General features: G+C 37.1%; 1 protein-coding gene across 2 annotated transcripts in view; it reads left to right on the top strand.

Moving 5' to 3' along the window:
- LOC126297897 (uncharacterized) overlaps positions 1-17,058 on the top strand; it is a 302,392-nt gene that overhangs the window by 191,686 nt on the left and 93,648 nt on the right. The window contains exons 1-2 of one of the 2 annotated variants that reach the window (XM_049989206.1): positions 5,535-5,705; positions 10,979-11,111. The exons of the other annotated variant lie outside the window; for it this stretch is intronic. Of the exons in view, the coding sequence (XP_049845163.1) occupies positions 10,979-11,111 (133 nt within the window). The 5' untranslated portion in view covers positions 5,535-5,705. Of the gene's footprint in view, positions 1-5,534; positions 5,706-10,978; positions 11,112-17,058 lie in introns of those variants that run through there. 2 annotated transcript variants of the gene reach the window in all.

Below are 17,058 nucleotides of genomic sequence, written 5' to 3'. Positions count from 1 at the left end.
CGAAATCACAGTAGCCTGTGAATCGCTAATATGCTGCAACTGCAGACACAAATTCTACAACGCTTGCACCAATGCATATGTAGTAAAACTGTGAGAGATCTCTGGTGTAAATTGCCACCGCCAATACTGCTCTCTGCTACAGGTACTGGTTGTGAGAGTGTGGTGTTAAGTGTCTTTTTGAATTTAAACCACTTATCTGTATTCACGTGACAATGTATATAGGACAAAACACTCATGTACACACATAAATTAGTTTATTTTAAAGTGAAAACATTAAATAATCAACTGCTGAAGCAACAAAACTAACCGATTTAGTTTGAAAGATGTATTTTATGAATCCACTGACATGAGCCAATACCAACTTTGAATCTGTGTAGAACACTAGTCCCCACACCTACAGATCATGATCTCATCAGTATCTTACCTCATAAACAGTTTAACAATGATATTTGTGTTGGCAGATTAGCGGTTCACAACCATTGTCATACAACTGATGCTGCTGTTTCATCTTCTCATAATCAAATTCAGATGTGAATGGAGGGATTGGTAACATTAGTGTAGCATGCCTGTGTATCACTGATTGTCAGATGTCAATGCAAACTATGACAACTGATCCACTCATGTACTGGCGCATTCCCAATGCCAACTGCCCAGCTACAGGTTGAGTGGCACCTCGAATGTCGAAGCAATAACAAACCTCCATGAAACCAAAATGTCTCACCAATTAACTGTAAACCCATCTACCATCTGGATTCATGGGGTCTGCATAGCATTGCATAAGCAAAAGACCACTCAAAACTCTGTACATTTCCATAAACGAAACAAAATTGAGTGATCTGTTCACCATTTGTTATAAAGTCAATTGAAAGAACTCTTAACAAAAAAAGAACAATTGTTTGCTTGCCAATAATTCACTATGTATCAACTTATAAAGTCAAGTAGTGTGTATCTTTATGTAAATCACTGTTTTCATTTGTCACATGTATAAATGTAATTGTCACTAATTTGAGTACAAAAGTAATATCAAATATTTAAAAGTAAGCATACTCCACACAACTAATAATCAAACATTGCAATGGAAAGACAATTTTTTTAAACTCAACTCAAATTAATGAATGTTTTCCAGAAGTTTTGTTGAAGCCCTCAAGATAGCTACACAATAGCTTCAAGTTTTTAAGAGGGCATTGAAGCATTACATGGAGAACATCATTTGTGTTATAACTAATTACATTACAATGACACTGTAGATGGCGTCAAAGTGTCACAAAGAAACAATTCATTTAGAACCATGAAACTGTTACAGTAAATACAGTAAACGATTTCCACCACCTGCTTGCCCATTATAATTTTAAATTTTTCTTTGCTTACTTCACTGATTTTTATGGACAGTTAAAATATCTATAACAATTTTCTGCCATCTCATCAGAAAAGTAAAACCATATACTATGCACAAAAAAATAAAAAATAGAAGATCAATGCTGAAATCTTAGAGTAGGCTAATATAAAAAGTGACTGCCAACAATATTGTTCTAGGTTTTCTGTTTTACTGATTCATATTGTCGATAGGAAACTGTCTCATGCAGAAATATTTAGATACACATAAGGGTTTGAAAACTTGCATAAACTAGAGCAAATTAAACAGATTGTCATGTATAAATTTTATCTGCATATGAGCATAGCACCAATATGTGTACACTAACTGACAGTTTACTGAAGCACACATGTAAATTTGTCTACCACTTGTCTCGTATACACGTGGCAATAAGATCCATGTCATCTCTTTTTCTGTCTGGATTACTGCAAAGCGTTTTTCTTGTGTGAATGTGCTCTTTTATCAAAAAATATTTTACATTGCCTACGAAAAATATTACAAAAATGTATGAACTGCAAATTCATATGATTTAGGAAAATCTAGGAGTGAAGCTCCTCTTAACTTACTGAACATCCACACTTTTTCCCTCAAACTGAGCTGACTTATTTTGGGTAAGTATTTCCATAGTGGATATAGATTTCATTTTTAATTAGATACGTTAAAAACTGTTATATTCTTGTTGTCATTTATAATTAAAAGTTATCCCTGCAATTATTGGTTGTACATAAATTATAATTTTGTAATATTTGTTTCAGAAAAGCTAGCTGGAACTGCGAGCTCAGCAGATCATGGCAAAGAGATACAATGTGCTGAATGCAGTTCGCTTCAGCCATTAATTTCTTTCTGGTATAAGCAAAGCATGTCCCTCAGATTATTTGCAGATCATTTAACAATGGCTTGCGATTATTTTGAGCAAGCACAAGGTACGTATGATCTGACCACTGTCTCCAAACTGTGAATCTGTCGATCTCGCTTCTGTCAGATACAGGCTCCACAAAAGTGTGAAGCCACTCATACGAGCAAATACCAATTTGACTTACTAATTTCACTATGTTATACAAATACCAGAGACTAAAAGCAACGTGTCAAATTTTCTGTGCAATACATGAGTTTATAATGCTGTGCCGATGTTTTTTAGCAGATAAAGTGCCTCATATAAATATGACATTTACAATTAGACATTTGTCGTACACACTTACGAAAATAAACTGGTCCTCCTTTCACATACTTCTCTTTACATCTATAGGAACAACAATGCTGCACCATAGATATTACTGAAAATAAAACTTGCAGAATAGTATATAAAACAAGGCTAATACGTATAATATTTAAGTTTCGCTATTACCACAAACTGTAGACAACCAGTGCCATCCTAAAATCACATGACTAGCCTGGTTTGATGTAGAGAACATGCACAGTAGCACGGCATCCTTCAAGAAGGAGACTGTTTAGGAGGCTGTGGCAGAGGACTTAGCTCACTCTATACATACACATACTCTATATATTATCTTGCGGACAGAATGTCCACAGTCTAACATAACACTCATGACGCTCCATCTCATCTTTCGTTACCTCCAGCGATAACAGAACCCTAAGCAGCCAGCGAGTGAAGCTTCTGAATACACTATTGGAGGAGTTCAAATACCAACGTTTGTATTGACTTGTAACACGGTTTTTACAAAAGATTGGATATAAAGTGTCACAGAAATCAACAATGACTAAAAAATTACGCCATATTTGTGTTTATTTAGTTTCCTAAGGATGATGGGAAATATGAAATGGTGAATTGCAGGACCGGTTATTTAAGATACTTGTGTAAAATACAGACATTTACTGAATAATGTCTGCTTCCTTTAATAACAAAGATGTCATACATCTATCCAACAAAGCAGAGTTTTGTTCGCTACACTATCAGCCACATCAGTGAATGTGTAACTTAGGAAACCTACATGGAATATAATACCTACACTATTCAATGTACCAAATGAACCACCACAATGTAGCTTAAGGGAAAACCACACAGAAATGATAATAGATCCTCAAAAGCATAAGGCTGTTTGTCAGCATACGGGAAACAAATTCCACAATTATTGCTAAATCTAGCTCTTCTGAAACAAATATTACAAAATCATAACTTGGCAAGAATCTTTAACACATTCGCTTTTCATGAAAAAGTAATTACATTTTTAAAATTTTTCGTGTATTAGAAAGTCGGGTGAAGTATAAGAAAGGGCGAATCGTTGGAGTCCGTAAAAAATTTTTAACTGTCAAGAAAAGTGCCTACTATAATAACAACAGACAACACAAATATATGCTTCTCTTGTTTTGTGTGGAATAAGCTGCAAATATAGACAAATTCGAAAGTATTTCTTCATTAATGAGTTATAGCTTATGACACTGAATCAGTGTGATTTGGCTGTTTTAGATGTGTTTCGTGATAATTCCAGTCTGTCTGTAACTTACTAACGCTTGAAACGCACAAATATAACAATTCTACCGTTAATTGAGTATAAAATAGTGAAAAACAAACGTTGTCCTCATGACTCTGTGACTGTTTCATCATCGCTTGGAGCGCTAATATCGTTCCGGCGGTTCCAGATCTTGCAGGTATCAAACAGTAACAACTTTCGCTCCAGAGTGTGTCGCGACTGTATTTATTAGACTTTGGTGTGTTCAGAGTCTAACATAACAGGCGCGACACTCACTGCTGTGAAAGTCGCTACAGTTTCACTGCTGGAGCGACACTATCGCTCCAAGTGGCGATAAAGGAGAAGGTCAGATGCGTCGTAAGCATGTTTGTTTTGTATTCCTTTTCTACGTGATTTAAGAAATATTTGAATTGTTTTATATCCTCCGAGTGTTTGTGTAATATCGGAAGACATAGATGTTTCCAAAAACGATAGTCATTGTCACCTGTTGCACTAATACGACCTTCATGTTTATATTATCCTAAGTGGGACAAGCAACAGCCAACAGTGGGAGCAATATGTAGTGCTTGTTAATCCCAAGTTCTCAAAGCCAATAACACTGTCAGAAATGCTGTCATATGCCTTTAGAGACATTTTATTCAGTGACATATTCACTAGTTTATCAGAGTTGGAAAAATGCTGTACCTTCTGCTTTAAAAAGTGGACTACGTTGTCACTTCCACCCATTTCATTTGTCTGCCTCCCACATATCTTTGTAATGTATGCCCTGATCGAAGCATAAAACATTCTGACAAAACCTGTATGCCTGAGAGGCTGTGATAAAATAAATTTAGAGCAAACAGCTTATTTTCGTCTGTCAATCTTGCAGCACGTTTTTCCTTCAGTGGCATCCTAATCTGGATTAACAAGTCAAGGGCATCTGTTTTTAAATACCGCGATCCTATAGTCCTCAAAATTTGTTTATCCTTCACTTCATACTTCTGATACAGTTTCTGTTGCTGTCTGTACTTAAAATTATAGGCCCCGTAATAGTTTTGCGTGAAGTCTAGCGATCTGCATATCCTGACACTCCACGCGCTTTTGCGAAACACAAATAGCTGCACTTAAGCTAACCACTTCATCGTCAAAGCAGGTCTGTGATGACGATTCAGTTGAATCTGGCACTGAGATATGAAGTTTAAATGGCTGCTTCTGCACCGTAGGACTATTTTACAGTTTTAGACGAATTGTCGAAGCTTCGTGGCAGTATCCTCCTTGTCATGAGTTGAGGAGGCTTATTTGGGATGTCAAACAGTGTGGGCTCTGCATTCCATACGAGTTTATTATTGTCTGCATTCATGAACTGGTTTTATTCGAATTGTAGGGAAGAAAACTTAGCATTACATGAAAAAGTAAACAGGGTCGTTTTTCTTAAGATCTTCTCGTCTGCTATTCACTAGTCCTTTTCTGCTCCTGAAGCGAAACATTAATCATTAACACACACGTAGTTTGAATGCGAATACTGGCGATATATTTCTTATTGCTACAGTTTATTGCGCTGCATACGCTCCCGTTGGTAAAAACAATTGTACAAAGCAAAATATAAAACTACTATTCGCTTTCACGGTCGCGCCGAACTCAACACATTTACTGACTGGCCGATTGGCGCGATGCTGGCGCAGTAGGCAACAGCACTGAGGCTAAGTGTCGCAACTGTTGTTCTGTGGTATATCTCTGCATTAAAGATTTACTATGGTTACATCTCTGGTTTGTTATTTTATTGATTAGCAGACGACAGACGTTCCGGCTGTGTATTGATCTGTGTGCACAAACATTGTTTTGTTTACTGACAAGGAGCCTGTGTATTTACTGGTGGAATTTATCTGAGCATACGTTACTTTCCGGGATCGTTTTCTGTGATTACGGTAAAGTTGTCGATGTAATTTTATGTCTTAATTCAGTTTATTGATATTAGATTTTGTTCGGGTATTTGCGCCTACGAATGTAAATTTTTATTTTTTCCAGTAAATTTAGATGTTTTCTTGATAACTGTGTTGAAGCTTCTTTACGTTTGGTATACGTAGAAATTTTCACAGTCGTCACAATTGATTTTATACACACCGGCGTATGTTTGGATTGGTGGTTTTGTTTTTCCATATCGGACTTGTGTTTTGATGTCGTGTGCTGTGCAAAACGCAAACCATACATTGGTTTTCTTAAATATAGTGTTCAGTTTGTCAGCCATGACTTCTATATATGTTTGTGGTATGTAGGTGAATTTTAGCTTGTTGTTTGTTTCCCTTGCCAATTTTATGTCATCGTGTATTTGGTTGTGTGCTGGCTTTGTGTATTTTTCAGATAGGTGGTCTATTATAGTGGGGTTAAAGTTTGCTTGTGTATCCTATGTATGTGAGAGTTGCTAGTTCTTTTTTTATTGCGAAATTTTATAATGCAAACTTTGTTAACTGTCCATCATGGTGTGGAATTATGCATTTTTGTGTATTCTGGGAAGGCAAGAGCATGAGTAATATGTTTCATGAGCATGAGTAATATGTTTCCTATAAATTTCGAATACATACTCGTTGTGTTTATTAAGTCTAGGAATTTAATTGCGTTGTTATTTTCTAGTTCTAGGGTGAATTTAATGTTTGTGTGTAGATTTTTTAGTATACCATTGATGTGTTGTATGTCTGTGTAGCAGTGTGTCATCTACTTAACGAAATTAGTGTATGATTTTCTTAATAGCCATGTTTGCGGGGCTAACTAATTTTTGTCCAAAGGTTTCGAGTAAAGTGTTGGCGAAGTTACCTGCAGTGCTACGCCCCATTGTGACTCCATCTTTCTGATTGTATAATTTGTTTTTAAATTCTAAATAGTTCTGGTTGAGTACCAGTTTTACTAGTTCTGTTGTTTCTTGTATTCCTGAGATTGGCAATTTTCAATATTTTCGTATGTTATTTTCTATGATATCAATTGCTTCATTTATTGGTATGTTGATATATTCATACTTACGTACATATATGGATATCCAGCAATCACAGGGCTCGCAGACCACATGCTCCTTCCACAAACTGCCTCCATTCCTTTCTGTTTTGTGCACAGTTCCTCCAGGTGTCTTTAGGACTGCCAGGTCACCCATCCAGCATTTCCTTGGTCTTCCTGTGGGCCATCTGGTGTTTGGTTTTCACTCAGATGCTTTCTTTGCCTGTCTTTCTTCTGCCATCTGGGATACATGGCCAGCCCACTGTATTCTTTTGCTCTTCTGCTTCTGTAGTATTGTTGGTTGTGGCATTGAGTGGTAGACTTCCTCATCCATGCTCCTTCTCCATTTCCCTTTATCTACAATTGGTCCCCATATTTTCCTCATTGCTCTTCTGTCAAATATTAATAGTTTTTCCTTTATGCATGTTGTCATGTTCCAGGTTTCAGAACCGTACATGCCTACAGGGCCTATTGGTGTGTTATAGATTCTCATCTTAGTATTCACTGGTACTAAATTTGAGTTGAGTGTCTCCCTGAATGATAACGTGCATTTCATTCCAAAAGCTGTTCTTTCTTTGACGTCCATTTCTATGCTGTTGTTGCTGGTAAACTAAGATTGCATGTATTTGAACTGGTAAACTCCCTTGAACCTTCTTTCTAATTGGATGATCCCCATTTTGTCTTGATCCACCTTTAGCCCAATCTTCTGTGCACTGTTGTCACTTTTTGGTACATTTCTTACAATTCGTGGATTGACTCACTTAGCAGTACTTTATTATCTGCATATTGGAGGCAATTGAAATTACCACCCATCTGTACTCTAGCCTGTCCTTATTGCCTGCAGTTCCCTTATTATTTGTTTTAAGATGATATTGAACAGAACATATGAGAGAATATCCACTTGTCTGAAACCTGTCTCTCTCTAATCTTTCTGACGTGACTCTCAGAAACACAGTGCTGCCCTTGATCCAATCATACAAGTTTGCACAGTTCTCAGTAGCTTCTCAGGGATTCTGAAACCATGCAGTACATTTTTAGGTTATTCCTATAGATACTATTGTACACACATTGAAAATCGATGAATAGGCTATGGATATATTTGTCACTTTCTCAAGTGTTTCTCAGACAATTGTCTTAGGGTGAAAATGTGATATATTGTTGATTGTTTTGGTTGAATGCCAGCTTGGTATTACTGTATGTTGTTCTCTATGAATGGTTGTAATTTTCCAAAGATAATGACAGACACTACATTGTAGGTTACATTAAGCATACTGACATCTCTATAGTTTCCTCAGTCCATTTTCTTTCCCCTCATGTATAATAGGCATATTATGACCAATTTCCATTCTTCTGGCAGTGTCTCATTCTTTCATTTCAACTGGACCAGTTGATATATTTCTAAGTGCAAGCTCTGACCTCCCACTTTGATTAATTCTCCAATTATTCTGCCCCCACCTCTGAGGCCGTGTTGTTTCTGCCTTTTTTGATTGTGGTCTGCAGGTAGCATCTCATCTGGGTCTGGACAACTGAAGAGTTCTGAGAAGTATTAATGCCATCTGCGTACAATTCTTTCCTGGTCATTTATCAAGTTTCTGTTCTTATCTTTAATGTAATAGATTGGACTCTGAAGTCCATTTTTGTGATTTTTTATGTGTTGGAAAAATTGTCTTGAATTCTTTTGTGGCTCTCTGCCGCAACTTTTTCTAATAGACTGCTTAGCTCTGTTCACTTCGTCTGCAATCTGGCATCAAGAAAATGTTTCCTTTTCTTCTGATTCTTCCTGTCACCCAGCCACTCCTCCCACATCTTCCTTCTGACTTGTCTAATTGAACCATCCTCTCCTCTTCATTCTCATTTTTCTTCCCAAAGTATTCTTCACTACTCTTAGTACTCTGGCCTTTATTTCTTCCACTTTTCCTGTACATTCTCTCTTGCTTCTAGATTTTCTAGGGCCTCAAAATGGTTTTTGATTTATAAAGTATATTGAGCTTTAATTGTAATTTCTCGTGGTTTCCCAACATTCAAAGCAGGTTCTGTTGCCCCTTTCTTCTTCTTCCTATACACACAGATGTACATCAGTTTAAGTCTACATGCATCAAGGTAAAGGCCTGATGCACAGTCGGCCTCCTGATATTGATGACTCTGTGAGCCACTTTGGACCATCAAGATGTAATATGTCTCATTGGCCTTTGTCTCTTCCATGATAAATAATTATGTTATGAAAATATTTAATCTTTGGACTCCTATTATAATTTTATATAGACAAGAGCCTTTGCCAGTGAGCAAATACAGTTGTGGATTTATTCTGGCGTATGATGAGCGTAACCTGGCTGCTATCTTAAGAGCCATGGAATGTGACCTTTCTGGTTTTTATATACATTTTATATATGACATGAGTCACTTGGCTTCAGCTAATCTAATTTACTGCCATTTGATGTAACAAGGCCCACTTCTTCTTAAGAATATATTTTTTATAAATTTTGAAGCCTACGTCAAGGGCTAAATAAACCTTTGGTTTGCAACTGTTTGGTTGATTTTTTTCAACTTCTTCAAATTTATGCAGTTGCAGAATTGCAGCAATGTTTAAGATTTTACGTGCAGTTTCTTTGAGACAGCTAAGTTAATCATCCACTGATCATTCTTGTCATGCAATCCGCACCTTTCTATCATCCTTTTCTTGCTTTTGTGTTAAAATCTCCCAGATTATCTTGGTATTTCTAGTCTGTGTGTTCTCAGTTATGTTTTCCAGTTGGTCATCAAACTCTTCCTCATCTGTTTTATCTTCTGTCAGGGTTTGAACAAAAATAAGTGTGATTCTGACACTTGGTTTACAAGTACTGTATAGGATATTCTTTTGGTAACAGCTTTAAATTGTTGAACCAAATTTTCTACTTTGTCATTAATCCCAAAAACAGTGCCGAATTCATGTTTATCTACACACCCTCCAAAAAATAGTACATAGGCAGCCTACTCCAGGTGAAGTGTTGTTGTTATGTAGGTGCATAGTTGAGGCATTTTTATATCTTAGATATTGTTGGAATTTTTATTGTACAACAATTTTGGTAAGTGTAGTATTTATTTAACATATCGTTCAATTTTCTGATGATAAGGTATGTTGGACTATCTACACAGTTGACTACAGGACATATAGAAATTTGAGGTTTTTGGATCTTAGGTTTTCCATGTAATAGGGGGGGGGGGGTGTTCTTGGGTTCATGGAGATGTATTTCTTTTCCTTAAAATCGGCGTGGATTGTGTTCTGGGCCTTTATTACATTTTTCGTTTTTGGCAGTATGTTTGCTAGTTGAGTTTTTGTTTATTTATGTGATATTGTCACATGCAAAAAAATCTGTATTTTATTTATGTAATCATTATGTTTCATTATGACAAGGCTGTTCGCTTTATCTACTTTAATTTCTGTTGCTTGATGTGTGATTAATAAAACTCCATCAACTTATTAATATATAATAAATTTTGGCAGCACAAGCTATAACAATGTGCTAGGTTGTAAGTACATTCAAATTGTAATGTTGAAATTGTAACACAATGTATACCTAATGAAAACATACAAGAGTTATGCACCAACAACTTATATGTTTTGCAGATACCTTGAAAATGCCCATGGTGTCGAAATTAGCCCATAGCCATAAGAACAGCTCAATAAAATACTATCACAGCAGTGTCATTGGTTAAAAGTATTTACAACAGATTTACAATGCTGCAGGCCCATGAGAAATAAAAATATTGGTAAATGAAAAAAATAATAGTAGTAAGATGGACTTTCCACCATCTCTCCAGAGTTGTCATTGACTATTCGCTCTGTAACTCTCTCAGTATGAGAGAAAACTAGAAGCTGAAGGGATGAACTAGTGGCATTACATTTTGCAGCCTTTTTATTAAATAAATAACATTTTAATTATTAAATAATTTAGGGCACATGCCCTTAATTTTCATTTTATTTATTTTTTGTAAATGAAACCACTCAGATTAGAAAGGTATTACATGTGTGATGTGAAATGAATCTTAGCACATAATGTCTGCCCTCAATTTGACCTACCTACATGAAATTCTCAGTTGCAGAATACTTTGTTCTAATTTTTTACAACTGTTTGGTGCTGAACTATAGCATTCTGATTTATGGGATGTTTTCACAAGAGAATTTGAATGTGTGTTTCTTTATAGGTAATAAAATATTTTTCACACACTTTTATTCTAGATGCCAAAAGTAATGGAGAGAAAGTTATATTATAAAGAGGATACACCACTGTTGACAACAGACAAAACGAAAAATGGAAAAAAAGAAATGGAAGCCCAAATTGAAAATACAAAAACTGAATTACATTTACTTGGTAAGTAAAATCAATATTCTTCTCACAAGTGGCTGTAGTGAGACTAATAAAAGTGGATATTAACTGTATTAGCTGTACAACAAAAAGGGAAATTGTATACATACTGCTTATTTCAACTAGTACCGAAGTACATTGTCCAGTCACATTAATGTGCCTGAATAACTACTTTCTGCAGCACGGATGTGCAATAAAAGTCGGTGAGGTTCTGGAAGCTACTTACATGGATATGGAGTCAGACGACTCCAGTGCGTTAGCCAGCTGTACTAGATTTCTTTGTTTAGGATCTGTGGCATGAACAGCCCGATTGAGATGGTCCCAAAGAATTCTGAATTGGGTTTAAATTCAGGGAGTTTGATGGCAGGGGAGTAAGTGAAACTAATCCTGGCTCTCTTTGAACCATGAACGTCCACTGGCAGCTGTGTGACACACTGTATTCACATGCTGGTAGATGCCCTGATGCCAAGGAGAAAACAAACAGCATGTTGGCATGGATGTGGTCTCCAAGGATAGATGTATACTTTTGTTAATGCAATGGGCCTTCCAGGATGGCGGTGATCATCCAGGGAATGCTGTAAAAACATTCCCCACAGCATAATGCTACCCCTTGTGTTCTCCGACGTTTGTTGGAGGACCGTACATACACCAACAGCCATAGTGTAAAATGGAGTATAAAATGTGATTAATCTGGAAAGGCCACCTGTACCCATCCAGAGGATATACAGTAGCGGCATTGGCATCTAGATTCAAGACTTTGTAGTGAATGAGCAGCATTCAGGGTGTGTGCATGGATCAGGCTCCTATTGTGGAGATCCATACATGGACATTGAGGAGAGGATGCTGGTAGTCATGTGGTTCATCTGGTGGTCAGTTGCTCAGCAGTTGCATGTCAATTCACCGGTACACATCAGTGCAGCAGTCATTCACCCATGTTATCTTTGGCCCATGGTGCACCACAGTTGTCTCAGCACCAGTTTTGGATATGCCAGTTTGCAATGCAAGGTATACTTTAACCGCAGTGGTACTTGAACAGTTCACAAACTTAACCATTTTGGAAATGCTTCCAGCCTTGGTCCTAAAGCCAATGTTCATGCTCTTTTGGATGATAGATAACATGCTCTGTTTCTGCATTATGACAACAACTGCACTGTTGTCTGAGTCCCCCAGGCACACTTTATGTGGCCTCAGCTGCTAGTGCTACCACCTGCTGTCAGTGAGTGGTTATTGCTTGTTGCCATCAAACATTGGTCGTGGTCACATTCATGTGACTGGACCATGTATAATATTATGTAAATGGCACATAGATTATGTACATTAATGTCCCTCACATTCAGTCAGGAACACACAAACTGTGGGTCTCACTGAGTGAGCTGCCACTCCTTCCTAACCTATACCTCTAACAGTTCCAAAAGTTATAACTAATGTTTTTAACATTTTTGCTCATATTGACACTACTGGAATTTCACCTGCTGAAGGGTAAGTACTGTCCAACCATCCTGTCTGTCTGTTATTTTTGCTACTGTGTCATTCTTTTAATATGTATTGCAGTAGTTAAGCTGATACAGATAGATTTTTGTTTTGTTTTCTTCATTATTATATTGCATACAAGGTGAATTCATTTCATTTATTACTTAACGTTTGGCTTGTTGTCTTAACACACATACTGAATTGTGAATACAAAATTTTGATGAAAGAATTAACAAAAACAGAAAGTCTGTTTATTTGAAAATAACTTATAGATATAGAAAAAAAAACTTTTATCCAAGAACACAATGAGACTAAAAGTAGAAGTATGGAAAGATAAATAGAAAGATAGTAGAAGAAACCTTCATGAACTGAACCAAACGTTCCCCTACTTTGAAAAGTTAGTGCTGGACATGGAACATTACACTGATGTCTTGATTCTTAACCTTTCTTAATATATGGCTAAAATGGCACAAGCACCCATTGCAGGCTGCCTCTCTAATGGCTTCTAGGAGAAACAAAAAGTTTTAGTTTCAGTATTTCCTATAATTATTGTCCGAATGCTGACATAAGCTACTCATTAAGAGGCATAATATTACATTAAAATTTTAACATTAGAAGGCAAGTATTGAAGTTAGAAACTGTGTATATTGTCGCGAGGCAATGTAACAGCATGCAAATTACTGAGGTTACATTCATCAAGTATTTGTGAATGAGAGCACTTAGCCAGTTCACATCCAACAAACTTTACACCAGAAACTTTTTCTCACTGTCATCCTCCTCCCCTGCCACCCCCCCCCCCCTTCCCCACATACACACAGAAAATAATAAAAAGAGAAATGAGTTTATCAATTGTGGAGTATTTGCAACACGTTTTGCAGACAGTATATCCACTTATACCACTGAATGTACCTGCAAAAGTATAATTGTATGATACACAGTTCTGGAGTTATGACGTCTCAAACATTGACATGTGTGAAAAACTAGATTTTCTTAAAATGGAGTACAAACTGCCCAGACAGTATTCACCCAGTTTTGGTTTTGACTTTTTGTTATTAGTATTTGGCTACATAATCTGAAAGTAATAAAATTACCACAATTAGGGTTTTCTATCTTCATCAACAAAGGTTTTACACAATTAATGTCAAATATTTAACACATTAACTCATTTGTGAAGTAATCATACATTTGAAGCTGTTTCACACATGGAGTATGATTTTTTAAAGAGTGGTATATTGCTAAACAACTGTGCATTTCTACTACCATAACATTTCAAGAATTAAATCTTGACTTGTTTTACAGTCAGTTAAGATATACAAGGCAATAAATACTTATAATAATATTAAGCTTGACTTTACAGATTGTAGGGGTTTTAATGCTATGTAGTGTCTTCATGTTGCCTTCTTTGTGTGCCCATTTGACATAGCAGAGGTGTCAGTGTCATTGCATCGCGCCACTCACCTGCTTTGATGTCCATGGTGATCATTGAATGTGACAATGGGATTTTTGCTGTCCTGTTACTAGGACTTTCTGTATACTGCCTTTTAGATGTTCCAAATGACTTGAATTTAGGGATACATTCTGCATGTTGCCAGTCCAGTATTTTCCACATAAAACTGTCTAATACACTTAAAAATAAGGGGTCATGAAGTGTTTTTGTATGTTTTTATGCTGATTAGTGCATGGAACAATAAATTAGACACCTTTTCATTGTGAGATACCATTAAATGATGCCATCAGTGTAGCTATTTTTACCATTATTGTTGTCGTTGTGGTCTCCAGTCCTGAGACTGGTTTGATGCAGCTCTCCTTGCTACCCTATCCTGTCCAAGTTTCTTCGTCTCCTAGCACCTACTGCAACCTACATCCTTCTGAATCTGCTTGGTGTATTCATCTCTTGGTCTCCCTCTATGATTTTTACCCTCCACACTACCCTCCAATGCTAAATTTGTGATCCCTTGATGCCTCTGAACATGTCCTACCGACCGGTCCCTTCTTCTCGTCAAGTTGTGCCACAAACTCCTCTTCTCCCCAATTCTGTTCAATACCTCCTCATTAGTTATGTGATCTACCCATCTAATCTTCAGCATTCTTCTGTAGCACCACATTTCGAAAGCTTCTATTCTCTTCCTGTCCAAACTATTTATTGTCCATGTTTCACTTCCGTACGTGGCTACACTCAATAAAAATAGTTTCAGAAACGACTTCCTGACACTTAAATCTATACTCGATGTTGACACATTTCTCTTCTTCATAAACGCTTTCCTTGCCATTGCCAGTCTACATTTTATATCTTCTCTACTTCGACCATCATCAGTTATTTTGCTCCCCAAATAGCAAAACTCTTTTTTTTCTACGTTAAGTGTCTCATTTCCTAATCTAATTCCCTTAGCATCACCCGACTTAATTCGACTACATTCCATTATCCTCGTTTTGCTTTTTTTGATGTTCATCTTATATCCTCCTTTCAAGACACTGTCCATTACGTTCAACTGCTCTTCCAAGTCCTTTACTGTCTCTGACAGAATTACAATGTCATCGACAAACCTCAAAGTTTTCTCCATGGATTTTAATATTTACTCCAAATTTTTCTTTTGTTTCCTTTACTGCTAACCATACAGTAAAGCTGCATGCCCTCGGGAAAAATTACGGCTGTAGTTTCCCCTTGCTTTCAGCCGTTCGCAGTAGCAGCACGACAAGGCCGTTTTGGTATTGTTACAAGGCCAGATCAGTCAATCATCCAGACTGTTGCCCCTGCAACTACTAATAAGGCTTCTGCCCCTCTTCAGGAACCACACATTTGTCTGGCCTCTCAACAGATACCCCTCCGTTGTGGTTGCACCTACGGTACGGTCATCTGTATCGCTGAGGCACGCAAGCCTCCCCACCAGCGGCAAGGTCCATGGTTCATGAGGGGATTATTATGATTGAATATTTATAAGCAGTTATACATTGGATAAGCGTTACTTGAAACTAAACTAAACACTGAATAAGACTGCTGAGCATACATCATTATTATTGCAGTTGGTATAGTGTGGAATATGTTGTCATTCTGAATTAATGTGAATGTTGTGGAATAGATGAATAATTATAGTATTGCATACACAAATATTGACACTCCCAGGAAAGAAGTTCAAAAACATCAAGTGCTCCACTTCAGACTGATAGACTCATTCATGCTGGCCAGTACATAGTAATTGGCAAGATGAAGTGGTAACCTGGCCATAGCAAGAATGAAATTTTTCATGTGATGAGATACAGTCACAATCCAATTCAAAGTATCATGTGTTGTTACCTATCATATAATCCATTGTGCTAGATCAAATTCTGAAGCCTTCTTCATTGAATTTGTGAATATGGCTTACATTTTGGAGATAAAACTGATTGGTCAGTTTCTTATATAGTGTCTGTCTCCATTCTTGGGAAATATAGTAGATTCTTCAAGTGTATGTGTGTGTGTGTGTGTTGGGGGGGGGGGGGGGGGGGTCCTTTACCTTGCTGTACAGGCATTCTGTAAATAACTAAATAACTTTGTAGGTTCCTACTGTAGTGTTTTTCCTTCAACTTCAATCACCTCTAGTGAAACACCATCTACTGGTGACTTCCTCAAATGACTTTATACAACTCATATGGTGTAACATCCAGAAAATCTTTATTTTCATTATTATCTACCTGAATTTGATTCATTTCACTGAATATAATCTTCTGTCTTACGTTCTTTATTATTAACAATATCAGGAAAAGGATATATTGCCGCTCAAAGTAAAGATGACATCATGAGTTGCAGACAGGCATGACAAAAAGACACATTATAGTTCTTGTGTGAAAAGCAATCTGTAGTCAGTGGGATAGCAGGGTATGGGTGGGAGGAGAGAGAGTGCTGTCTGGCGGGGCATGCAGGGACTAGAGATTGCCAGGTGCAGAGTCAGGTGGTGGGGAGGGGGGGGGGATGTGGAGCAGAAAAGGAAATGAGCAGGGAAGGGGAAAGGACAAGGAAATATATTCACAGAGGGTGGCACACAAAGAGGGTGAGGGAATGTGAAAAGGAAGGAGGTGATGGGATGAGAGGGTGGAAACTGGCGGGTGGGACATGTGGGTCAGTAATTTACTGTAGGCTGAGGCCTGGTTTGCTATCATATTGTTTGACTCCTTAACAGTCATGTAGAACCACCTGTTAGTGTTAGTTTTACCATCCTTTTTTTTCCCAAAAATTGTTAAGCCAGTCTATCAGTCTAGTTTCCATGCACTTTTAGTTTGACTTTCTTCTATTAGTTGGATGGATGTAAACTTATGAGTATTAATCTTCTGTCTGTATGCCATTTTTGTAGTTGCCACTGGTCAACAGCAACTTCAATGTCCTCCTTTGTGTCAACTAGCCATCATAATTTGTTTTTTTGATTCCATTTTCTTTGTACTGCTGTTGCTTCCAGTTGTTTGTTACCAAATTCTTTAGTAAAAGATGTTCCAGATAGTTTTTTGTATTCAG

This window comes from Schistocerca gregaria, chromosome X, assembly GCF_023897955.1.
Source record: "Schistocerca gregaria isolate iqSchGreg1 chromosome X, iqSchGreg1.2, whole genome shotgun sequence".
NCBI classification, from domain to species: Eukaryota; Metazoa; Arthropoda; class Insecta; order Orthoptera; family Acrididae; genus Schistocerca; species Schistocerca gregaria.
Note: the sequence above shows the minus strand (reverse complement) of the source record. Positions and strands in the feature narration are given on the sequence as shown.